The 12,458-nt window shown below is 47.7% G+C and overlaps 1 protein-coding gene across 1 annotated transcript in view; it reads left to right on the top strand.

Annotated features, from left to right (window-relative positions):
• The window catches only part of LOC133378909 (zinc finger protein with KRAB and SCAN domains 7-like), a 28,136-nt gene that overhangs the window by 13,083 nt on the left and 2,595 nt on the right, over window positions 1-12,458 (top strand). The window contains exons 8-14 of the mRNA XM_061613523.1: window positions 1,724-1,781; window positions 4,201-4,314; window positions 6,401-6,687; window positions 8,740-8,851; window positions 9,067-9,192; window positions 9,747-9,829; window positions 10,881-11,007. Coding sequence (XP_061469507.1) covers window positions 1,724-1,781; window positions 4,201-4,314; window positions 6,401-6,687; window positions 8,740-8,851; window positions 9,067-9,192; window positions 9,747-9,829; window positions 10,881-11,007 — 907 coding nt within the window. The remainder of the gene's footprint in view (window positions 1-1,723; window positions 1,782-4,200; window positions 4,315-6,400; window positions 6,688-8,739; window positions 8,852-9,066; window positions 9,193-9,746; window positions 9,830-10,880; window positions 11,008-12,458) is intronic.

Here is a 12,458-nt window from a genome sequence, read left to right as displayed (position 1 = left end):
ATGACTCATAAGGGAATTTGGGATACTTCAGGGCGGGGAGATGAATAAATGGGGCTATGTTAGAGGCTTACAAAGCTAGGAATCGTGCACAGAGAGAGGATAGAGGAGAAATGTACTTCCTCTCCCACCTTATTGGAATGGAAGAGTGAATCCGAGCAGCGATACTGAATGAGAGAGGAAAAAGGAAAGATTAGGGTCATCGTCTTACGCATCAGTGTTCTGTTGTGATTAGACAGTTGCCTCTTCGCCTTTTGTGAATGAAGCATTTTCTGACTGGCGCCCATGACACTTTCTCAACATTCCAAGTGCGTTCGCTCACTGGCCCAAGGAGGTTGGTGACCACACTTACACACCTCTCTCCTCCATCTGAGCAAGCAAGAGACATTGTCAGAGCTGAAGGACGCATTCCCGCCAGGCGAGAACACTCAAGGGGGGGTGTAGAGGGTCAGAAAGCTGTAATCCTGTACATACCTGGAAGTATACTTGCCTTGAACTTACTGGGGTTTACTTCTGAGTCGACACTCCATTGGCCACATAAACAGCTCTCTATTCTGTTTTTATTGTAACATGTTGATTAGTGCTGAGTTTGTGTTTTCCTCTTCCCTCCTTGCCCTTTCTCTTTGTGTGTCATGCTTTTTAGATTGTAAGCCTGCGGGCAGGGCCTGTCTGTATTAATTGATGGTATGTAAGCCACTCAGGGAGCCTTTTTGGCTTAAGAGTGGGGTACAAATACAATAAATAAATAAATATTTTGTGAGCCTCTTAGTTGCAAGGATCAAACATATAGTCCTTTTTAAAGTGGCGGTTCTTACCCCAGTCTACATTGGTTTTGGATTTGAAATTCATTTTTATGTGTGTGTTTTTATTGATTGCTTTGGGATATGTCATGGGAAGAAATTCATAAACTAAAATTAAATAAATACATAATATTAACATAATATTATATGCATTATTACAGGAGTGAAATCTTACCCATTTTTCAACCGTGAATCTATGAAATGCAATTCTCTCTCTCTCTCTCTCCCCACAACAGAATATTGTACTATTGGTATTTGTGGAATTGCATCTGTTTAGATCTTGCCTACAAATGGTGTTTGTTCAGCATGATTGTGGGATAAAGTGTAACTTTAAGAAAAGCCAGGTCTGGGAAAAGCATCAGACTGTCTGGAAGAGTAGATGGGTGGGTGGTTGGGTGACCAGATGCAGACTGGCTCCTTGACTTTTCATAGTTGCCTTGAAGAGGGGATCCCTCCATTTTTCCTTTTGGTCCTCAAGTCAGGTGATGTCAGAGAGCCAGTCCCATGTGAAATCCCATCTCCTTTTCTCTGTCCTCAATTGTTCAGAATTCAGCTTCATTAGATAACCCCATTGTTGGCCTAGTATTATGAGAGAAGGAGAAAAACGTCTACTTATTTACACCATGCATATGTGGCCCTGTAACTCTTAAAAGAAGTCACTGAAGACTTTAAAAAAAGAAAAGAAAATGTGTTTTAATACTACTTTGTTTCAACTGAAAGCATTTCTACAAAGGTGTCCCCCCCCCCTTATTGATGGAGTAACTGGCTCAATTGTACACTGATTCTTTTTGCTTGGAAAAGGAAAAGGTACTATAGGAGAGGGAATGAGCATGGAATATTGCTGTGGTGCTTGTAGCAATTCACCGTCGAGACCTGGCTTCAGGCATGTTGACCTGCTCTTCAGGGATTTCCTTTCTTCCCTTCAGGTTTTCGGCTTCCATCTCCAGGGCCTGATTTCCCCCAAAAACAGACTGAATGGCGGAGGTAGGCAAAGAATGCAGAATTCACACATAGCTGCAATCATAGGAACATGGGAGCTTATATAGAGTCAGACCGAGTCGAGCTTAGTATTGTCTGCCCTGAACGTCAGTGGCTCTCCAGGGCTGCAGGCAGGGAGCGTTCTTAGTCCTACCTGGAGATGCTGGAGATTGAACCCGAGACCTGCACGCAGGGCAGATGCTCTGCCCCATAGCTATGGCCCAGCCAGTTGCTTGTTCAAGAACTCTGCTGCCTTTCTCTGAAAAAGTGACATGCAAATGTTTTAAAAGTAAACTGTTCTGAGAGCCAGCGTGGTGTAGTGGTTCAGGTGTTGGACTATGACCTGGGAGCCCAGGCTTTGAATCCCGACACAGCCATGAAGCTCACTGGGTGACCTTGGGCTACTCACTGCCTCTCAGCCTCATGAAAACCCTGTTCATAGGGTTGCCATAAGTCGGAATCGACTTGAAGGCAGTACAATTACATTTTATTCCTGCAAGGCCTTTTGCTAAAGGTGCATGCTTTGTTTCCTGTCTATCAGCAGCATGGAATGAAAGAGCCTCTTGTTGCTGATCTGGCTGGCGCTCTCTTGGATCAGGTCTGCCTGCAAGGGGGCACAACAGAAGGCAGGACTTCATTCTGCTGCCATGATAGTCCTGGGTTTGTAAAACAGGAAGAAGAGATTTAGACTTTGAATCTAAATGAACAACTAGCTAGCTTAATTGTTGTCGCAGTTAATGGCTTGAAACGGCTGGAGCCAGGCATGACTGGGCCCTTGAGCACCAGCCTGACCTGGGCACGCAGCTCCTGCCTGTTTCACCTATCTCCTGTGCGTGCAGGCTGCCGTCAACCAAGATGGCAGCGGAGGCTTCTCTAAGGGGTAGATTCCCCCGCTGCCATCTTCATGGATGGCATGCATGCACAGTACGCTACTTGTGCACACATGCCTGCCATCAACCAAGAGGGCAGTGGGGGCATCAGCCCCTTAAAGAAGCCTCTGCCACCATCTTCGTGGATGGTAGCTCTGCATGTGCAGCACATGCAACAGCAGAAGACAGGAGAGGTAGGTGGAGCGAGTGAATGGGCGGGTGGCCTGGAAGCTCCGTCCCTGCAATCCTGCCACAGATCGCGGAAGGGGAGCGTTACTCTCCCACCCTAATGAGGGGCCCTTCATGGGCCCTCAGCCAGGGCCCAACCTGGCCGTCCTTTGGTGCTGGCCCTGGCTTGAAAGTCCAGCTCCATCCAGCTCTCCCTCTACTGTCATCTAGCAGTAGTTATTCCATCAGGCTATAGGAGAAGGAGAGGGACAGATGTGCAGACCACAGAAGCTTTTGGCTCCTTTCCTTCAACTGTTTCCATTCCCACTCAATGGGTCTTAATCCCAGGTAAGTGTGTATTGGATTGCAGCCTAAGATACTAAAACCAATTGTAACCAACGAACTGATAAAAAACCTAGAAGCACATGTGTACAGATAAAAGACCGGTCTTGCAAAACGTGCCATGCTAAAAGAGACTGCCAATACCGTTAGCCCTTCACATTAAGAGCTAAGCAAGGTTTTTGCCTGGCCCCTAAAAATAGATAATGATGGTGGCAGGCGTACCTTCCTGGGGAGAACTTTCCACAAATGGGGAGCCACCACTGCAAAGGCCCATTCTCTTCTTGCCACACCCTCTGGACTGGTGGAGGGCACACAGAGAAGGGCCTCAGATGACGATTGCAGGGTCTGGATCGACTCAAGTGGGGAGAGGCAGCCCTTGAGGGCCGTATAATGCTTTGATGAAGTCTCTTAAGTCAGGGGTGGGGAACCTTTTTCAGCCTGAGGGCCGCATTCCTTTCTGGGCAACCTTCCGAGGGCCACATACCAGTGGCCAGAGGCAAAAGTGGGCGGAGCAATGACTGCCAATATTATCTCTCTATATATTGTAAACATAAATGTTATCTCCAGGCTGGCTTCCGCACACACTCCTACACCCTCTTTGTCCTCCATCCAGACGAGCAAGAGGCATTAATCAGAGTTCAAGGACAAGTCCTAGCTAGGCAAAAACACTTGGGGAGGCCTGGGGAGAGCTCCGAGGCTCAGACCAAGGCCTGCTCTAAGTGGTTTACAACATCATCAAAAACACAAATAAATACATTTTTAAAAAAAAAAAAAAACTCCACCTTTTAAAACAGCAAGCGCGGCCGCCTTGGATTCCTGCCTGGCTTTCTAAGGGTTAAATTATAGGGATTGATTCCTAGAGAGGCAGGAAATCTGGGAAGGAGCGTCTGGATCCTCCAGCGCATGATCTCCTCGCCGTCTTGCCTTCTGCACGATCCTTGGAGGCTGATGCGTGGAGGGAGCAAAGCGATCTTACCGCGAGGTTCCTCCTTCAACCCGGAGCAGCCTGAAATAGGAGGCAAAGTTTCACCTCCGCCTCTGTCCAGCCCGCCCCATGCGCGCGGGGAAGCTGGCCTTTCTCCTCCGCGCCCAGGAGGACCTGTTGAGCCCCCAGCCACGCTTGTCCACTTGGGTGAAGGGACAGAAAGAGAGAGAGAGAGGTGAGGCGGGTTGGAGAGAAGGGGACGGGGAAGTCCCAAGTGGGGTTTCCAGCCAGAATCTGGAGGGAAAAGACTTGGGGAGGGGGGCGCTGAGAAGATCAATCGAAATCTCCCCTCCTCAGTGGGGCGATGTTCTGGGCCACGTGATAATCCCTGGATTTAGGAGCATAGTAAACTACCTTATACCGAGTTAGACCATTGGGCCATGTAGCTCAATATTGTTTGCATTGACGGGCAGTGACTCTATAGGAGTTCTGATCTGGAGTCATTCCCAGCTGTACCTGGAGGTGACAGGGATTGAACCCAGGAACTTCTGCACGCAAAGCAGATGCTCTACCACTGAGCTACCGCCCCCTCTAAACATATTATTGTTATTTACAAAGTGCCTCATGTTTTCTTGCAGTCGAAGAAGCATATCCTACGTAATCCTTTTATGTACACCGCCCAGAGAGCCTTCGGGCTTAGGGCAGTATATAAATTAAATTAAATAAATAAAAATAAATAAATTAAATAAAATAATGAAGCTTTTCAGCATCTTTAAGGTTATTTTTATGGTTTTCGCAACCGAGCATGGCTACCGCTCCTAAAGGTTTCTTGGCCCTGCACAACGATTAAAAAGCAACGCGTTCCTTGGCCACAGAGTGACAACCTAAGAGACATGCTGTGAAAGGAAGTGGGGATGAGGACGGAAGAGGAAAACAAGGCAATTCTGTCACTCTTTGACAGAAAGGGATTGATTTCTCTGCAACAGCCAGATTGTGGAGCTTCCTTCCTCCTCTCTGCAAATCCAGGAGAGCATTATTTTCAATACAAGCCAGTTTCAAGCTAGTTTACATTGATCCTGGGATGAGGAGGGATAGAGGAAATGGGGAGGGGGCTAGCTGGGGATTGTGTTGGAGGAAGGAGGGTGAAGTGGAGGCAGCTGTTGTAGGAGAAGGAATCGAAGAAAACCAGGGGAGGGGATTAAGGATAAATTCATGGGAGGTATGCTACATTGTATGAAGGCTTTAGTCTCCGTGGCCCACACAGAGAAGGGCCATAGCTCAGTGGTAGAGCATCTGTCTTGCATGCTGAAGGTCCCAAGTTCAACCCCCGGTATCTTCAGGTAGGCTGGGAGAGGGACTCCTGCCTAAAACCAGCAGAGCTGCTGCTAGTCAGTGTAGGCAATGCTGAGCTGGAGGAACCAATGGTCTGACTCAGCATATGGCAGCTTCTACAGAAAGGAGTCTCTCTCTCTCTCTTATTATTGTTATTATTATTTATTACATTTGTATACCGCCCCATAGCTGAAACTCTCTGGCCGGTTTACAACAATTAAAAACATTAAAAACAAATATACAAATTTAAAAACACATTTTTAAAAAACCAATTTAAAAACACATGCTAAAATGCCTGGGAGACAAGGAAAGTCTTGACCTGGCGCTGCAAAGATAACAGTGGAGATCATTCCATAATTTGGGGGCCACCACTGAGAAGGCCCTCTCCCTTGTTGCCAGACTCCCAGCTTCCCTTGGAGCAGGCATCTGGAGGAGGGCCTTTGATGTTGAACATATTGTACAGGTGGGTTCGTGCCGGGAGAGGCGTTCCATCAGTAATGTGGTCCCAAGCCGTGTAAGGCTTTATAGGTTAAAACCAGCACTTTGAATCGAGCTCATAAACATACAGGCAGCCAATGCAAGGGTCTCTTCTGACCCTCCCCATCTCATCTGTCTCCGCCTTCTCTTTTGAGTCACGCTCATAGCTTTTCCTACAGAGTTAGACGTGTATCTTACAGAACTTAACTGTAAAATAAACTCGGGGTGTTTAAATAATACCTCATCCACAGATTTTCTTGCTGGATTTGCAGCACTTGATATCCCCACTCATTTGTTCACTCTTTGCCTCCAGATGGAATCTGGCAGAAGAGGAATGTGATCCTTCGACCATGTTGGGGGCTGCCTTGGATCATAAACCAAAGATGGAAGAACAAGGCTCAACTGGCACTGAGGCAGAACAAGCCCTCCAAGAATCCAGGCTGGGAGTAGTGAGGAATTCTGGGAAGGAAATGTGACAAAGATCCTGGGTGAGGAGGACCCCATCTGCTCAGATGCCCAGCGCCACCGGTTCAGGCAGTTCTGCTACCAGGACGCTGAGGGCCCCCGAGAGGTTTGCACCCGACTCTACGATCTCTGCCATCAGTGGCTGAAACCAGAGAGACGCACGAAGAATCAGATCCTGGACCTGGTGGTCCTGGAGCAGTTCCTAGCTGTCCTACCAGCAGAGATAGAGAACTGGGTGAGGGAATGTGGAGCAGAGACCACTCCTCAGGCAGTGGCCCTGGCCGAAGGTTTCCTCCTGAGTCAGTTAGAGGACGAGAAGCAGGCAGAACAGATGGTGAGACAGTTTTGTCGTTGATAGTCCCTCGAGGCTGAGAACAGTGGCGGCTGGTGAACCTATGGAGTTGATGTGACCATAGTAGGGGGCGCTTGCGTGTCCTGTATTATTCAAACACAACTTCATCACCCATCTGCACTTTTTCCCTGCGCTAGTTTTAAAATAATGTCGGCCTGTTTCAACCCCACTCCCCAGTTCCCCTTGTTTCTCCCTAGCTACTTGCCCAGGTGTAAGTTGAGAAGGAGGATTCAGGAGCAAATTTTGCACAGCTAATATGAAAATGGCTCACAATATCCTTACAAATGGATTGGTGTCTCTCCAAGGCCCTTCCCACTGCGGTTCAAAAGGCAGAAGCAGAGCAGCGGGGAAAATAACAACGTAGAGTGCAATTCCAACATGTATTTACACTGGGGTGAGGGGAGTTGGATGCGCCTGGCTCCTTGCTTCCACCGGCAGGGCCTGGGCTCTGCCAGGCTCCACTGGCAGAAGCCCTTGGTCCTGGCTTAGCTGCGGTGGAGCCCGGACACTGCTGGCTCAGTCAGGGAAGCCCAATGGCAGAAAGGGTGCTGGCGGAAGCCAGCAAAAGGCCTGAGATAGGGGCATTCCAGGGGCGTGTCGGAGGAGGGACCGACGATGGGGGCTTATGCACCATCCACTTCCCGTTCGGAACGTTCCTGCGGGTCCCGATCGGGGTCAACGTTCTGCTGAGAAGAAGCTTGGTCTAAGAAAAGAATTATAATGGCAGTCAATGGGGAGCGCTGACTCTCCGGTAGGGGTATTCACGAGAGCCAGCTTTTTCTTTTCTGTTTATCTGCACAGCTCCTGGTTGAGCTGACGTTCCACCAGCCCAGCAGCTCCTGAATGGCGAATGGATGCCGTGGAGCTTCCTGCCGGCTCCTCCTCCGCCGGCACCCCTTCTGCTGGCTTCCCTCGTGTCGGATTCAGGGCTGTGGGAGTTGTGGAGTCGGAAGCAATTTTGGGTGGAGTCGGAGTTGGAGTCGGTAGAAATGTACCAACTCCAACTCCGGCTTCAAGATAAAGTTATTGTTTTAATACTAATATTATAATATTAATAACTTAATATACCTTTGCCATTTATGAAGGAGTTGGAGTTGGAGTCGGAGTCGAAGATTTGACGTGACTCCACAGACCTGGTCGGATTGCTGTGCAAGTTATAGGCTTGCAAAAGAAAAAACACAATAGATAATTGTGTTAACTGTAACAGCTAATCAAAGCCATGTCAACTGCTTCCCTGCCCCCTTTTTATTTCTGATTTGTGTAATATATTTGTATGAGATATTGTGTAATATCTGTATATTATTTGAAAATGTAATTTTTTAAAAGGAAAATGGCAACCTTTGAATAATGTAGTGATTCCTAACCCAAGACTTTTACTTCTATGTATTTATTTATTACATTTATATCCCCCCCAAAGCCAAAGCTCTCTGGGTGGTTTACAAAATTAAAAACATTGAACATTAAAACAAATATACAATTTTAAAATCATACAAAGTTTAAAAACCATGAAGCACAGATAAACAAGTGAAAAGACCTGGGATCAGAGCTCAGCACATGTTGTTAGAATGCATGGGAGAAAAGGAAAGTCTTGATCTGGTGCTGAAATGATAACAATGTTGGTGCCAGGCGAACTTCATTGGGGAGATCATTCCATAATTTGGGGGCTGCCACTGAAAAGGTCCTCTCCATTGTTGCCATGCTCCGAGCTTCCCTTGGAGAAGGCACCCGGAGGAGGACTTTTGATGTTGAGCGTAGGGTATGGGAGGGTTCGTGTCGGGAGAGGCGTTTCATCAGGTACTGTGGTCCCAAGCCATGTATCTGTTGTCAAGGGAGGCGCAGCCCCACAACCAAAAATGGAGCATCCTTTCCTTGCTGAGAGAACTTGGAGGGCCTCCTAAAAATTCCCCTCTAGTTGCCCACTTTTTCCTGGAAATCCTCCAAGGAGGGCATTGCCCACCCCTCACCCAAACCTTGTCCTGCCCCATTCCTTTTCCAATCGGTCTCTCTCTTTGCTCCCCAAAAATCCTGGTCTAGTTTCAGGAGCGGGAAGCAGCCACTGATATCCCTGAGGTGGAGAAAGTGCCATGGACGCCAGAAATATCATCTCTGTGGCAGAAAGGAAGCCTCTTCAGTGAAATTGGATCAGGTAGGAGGGGATGATCTCTGGAGAGCCAAGGAAGGGACATCTTGGGTGCCGGTGTCCCCCGCTCCTCTTCCAGAGCCTGGAAGAATTTATCTCTTGCCTTCATAAAAGTCTCCCACCAAATGCTCCGCCGGTCTCACCTTAATTGCTTTGCCTGATTCAGCTTGAAAGGGGAAGAATTTCTGCATTCACTGTGAGGGGGGAATGGTCTCTTCTAGAATCTGTTCGCCTTCAAGGAGGTGATTGTGTATTTCGCCAAGGAGAAGGGGGCCTGCTGGACACGGACCAAAGAACCCCATACAGGAAAGTCACGGAAGCAAATTGTGGGATTATGGCTTCTCTAGGTGAGGTTACCTCTTTCTCGCGTTTGATCAGATCAGTTCACAAGTTCTCAGAGATGATGGGAGCCTATTTTTTTTGCACTATTGTTACATTTCATCATCCTGTGTCTTCCACCCTTACTGGCGTCCAGAGTCTCCCCCCAGGAAGCCCTGAGCTGGCAGACCTTTGTGAAAGCCACAGTAGACAGTGTCAGGTTTGCATGTTGTAGGTTGCTCCCTTCCTCTTGGAGGAAGCGGAATGATGCTCCAAGGCTGCAATTTCATATGCACTTAGAAGAACGTCACTCATGCCCTGTATTCTGTCCGATCAAAGGTCCATTTTGTTCACCATCCTGCCTTCTACGCTGGCCAGCGAGATGCTTCCAAAAAGCTGCTAAGCAGAGTGAGAAGAAATAAGCTCCCTCCTGTTTCTGAGAAGTTGGTATCGAGAAGTGCGCTGCTTTTGGATATGGAAGTTCTAACTTGGTCTGAGAAGGATGTAAAGATCTGAATAAATAAAAATAGGAAAAAATGTCTAAAGAATGAAACATCTTCCTGCCATCTTGTTCTCCTTTAAGGCACTGAAATGACACCGGTGATCATCTCTGGGTCGCCTGATCTTTGGGATGAAGTGGAAACAGAGTCCAGGAAACGAGATCAGGTAGTAGAGTTGATAATTGCAGGTCCTGTATTGTTTCAAGAATCCTGTATTTGTTTTAAGGTTGCTGCTCCCCATTTTTTATTTTTCTGATTTGTGTCATATTTGGACTAGATGACCTTCAATGTCCTTTCCGCTTCTGTGGTGAGGGTGAGCAGGCCTCTCCACATGGGTAAGGGCCGTAGCTCAGTGACAGAGCGTCAGCCTTGCATGAATAAGGTCCCAGGTTCGATTCCTGGCATCTGTAGGTAGATCCACGAACATCCCCTGCCTGAAATGCTGGAGAGCCCCTGCCACTCAGTGTGGACAATACTGAGCTAGGTGGATCAATGGTCTGATTCAGTATATAGGTCCCAGACTATGGTCTGAAGGCCCATAAGAGCAGCTCCCTGCTGAAGCTAAGCAGGGTCGGGTCTGGTCAGTGCCTGGATGGGAGACCGCCTGGGAACCATATGTAAGCCGCCTTGGGTTTCTATCATGAAAAGAAAGGCAGGGTAGAAATGTATTAAATAATAATAATAAATATATGATGGATTCCCATGTTCCTCAATCCAGGATTTTACAAGTGGTGAAGAACATCTCCCCACTGAGAATGGGAGGAGATTTTGATTGATATTCTCAGCACTTCCCCCCCCCCCCAGTCTTTCCCCTCCAGATTCTGGCTGGAAACTGTACTTGGGAGTTCCCCATCCCCCTTCCCTCTAACCTGCCTCACATCTCTCTCTGCCCCTGCACCCAAATGAACAAGTGTGGCAGGGGGCTCACTAGATCCCCCTGGGTGTGGAGGAGAAAGGCCAGCTTCCCCCACGCGGATGGGGCAGGCTGGACAAGTGGCAAACTCCCATCAGCCCTGGCCATCGGCCACGCTAGCTGGGCTCGGTGAGGGAGTTCCACAACATCTGGATGGCAGCCATAGGTTCCCAACCCCCAGCTTAAATCTTCCTGGAGAACTCCCTGCCCAGGCGCTCCCCTTTTCCTGTTTTACTAGAATATGCCTGGAAGGGGACAAAGCATCACTAATCCTCTGTTTGGAAACAATGTTCTCTTCTTCTAGGGTCTGGTGACCTTTGAGGACGTGGCTGTGTATTTCAATGAGGAGGAGCTGGCAGTGTTGGACCCGGATCAAAGAGACCTACACAGGGAAGTTATGGAGGAGAATTTTTGGAATGTGACCTCTTTGCGTAAGGCTCCGCCTCTGTTTGCCTCGGGGGTTAAAATTGAATGATAGATGCAAGGACATAGAATCGAAGGCTGCTTGCAGTCAGGATCCCAGTTTCTTCTCTGCAGGGTTATGAAGACTGCGGGGACTTTGGGAAGGGCTGTAGCTCAGTGGTAGATAATCTGCCAGGTTTGATCCTCAGCAGCTCCAGTTAGTGCTGGGAATGTCCCCTGTCTTGAAAGCCTAGAGTGCAGCTGCCAGTCAGTGTAGGCAATACTGAGGTAGATGGACCAATGGCAGAGCAGGGATGGGGAACCTCCAGTCCCTGTGCCTAATTAGGCCCACCAGGTCTTGGAGGTTGGGCTGCCAGGCTGTTTTGGGCAAACCACACCCACCTTTCCCATGTCTGATGTCGTATATATCAGGCATATGACATCAGAAGCAAGAAGGTGAAAACTGCAGCTTGACACTTTCAAGTTGCAGCTAAAATGAAGAGTGTGCTCTGTTCCTTATTTTATTTTATTTTATTTTATTTAATAAAATGCATATACCGCTGGATTGATTGATTGGTGCAGTCATTAACCAAAATGGAGACAATAGTCAAAAAATCATAAGAAGGCTAGGACTGGGGAGGGCAGCTGTGAGAGAATTAGAAAAGGTCCTCAAATGCAAAGATGTATCACTGAACACCAAAGTCAGGATCATTCAGACCATGGTATTCCCGATCTCTATGTATGGATGTGAAAGTTGGACAGTGAAAAAGGCGGATAAGAGAAAAATCAACTCATTTGGAATGTGGTGTTGGAGGTGAGCTTTGCGGATACCATGGACTGCAAAAAAGACAAATAATTTGGTACAAATAATTAGAACAAATTAAACCAGAACTATCACAAGAAGCTAAAATGATGAAACTGAGGTTATCATACTTTGGACACATAATGAGAAGACATGATTCACTAGAAAAGACAATAATGGTGGGAAAAACAGAAGGGAGCAGAAAAAGAGGAAGACCAAACAAGAGATGGATTGATTCCATAAAGGAAGCCACAGACCTGAAACAAGATCTGAACAGGGTGGTTTACAACATGCTATTGGAGGTCGCTGATTCATAGGGTCGCCATAAGTCGTAATCGACTTGAAGGCACATAACAAAACAACAACCGCTTGATTGTTTTTTTTAAAAAAGCCCCAAAACAAAACCCCTGTAAGGAGTCCCAGTTTTTCCTTTGAATCTCCAGCTTGAATTTAAGGCGCTGGTGGAAAGGATCTTCCCCTGCGGGTGTGGCTCAAGCCGCACCCGCAAAGCAAGTGTTCCTGAGGCCCTGCCCCAAATGACCTGTGGCGAGTTGGGGAGGTCCGGATCCAGCTTTCCAGGCAGATCCTGTTCCCTACCTCTAGGGTAGGCAGCACTGAGCTAGATGGAACAATAGTCTGACTCGGTATAAGGCAGCTTCCTAGGAAGGGGAAGACCCT

This window comes from Rhineura floridana, chromosome 3 (genome assembly GCF_030035675.1).
Source record: "Rhineura floridana isolate rRhiFlo1 chromosome 3, rRhiFlo1.hap2, whole genome shotgun sequence".
NCBI lineage: Eukaryota > Metazoa > Chordata > Lepidosauria > Squamata > Rhineuridae > Rhineura > Rhineura floridana.
The sequence above is the reverse complement of the archived record's forward strand: the minus strand, read 5'-3'. Positions and strand labels throughout refer to the sequence as shown.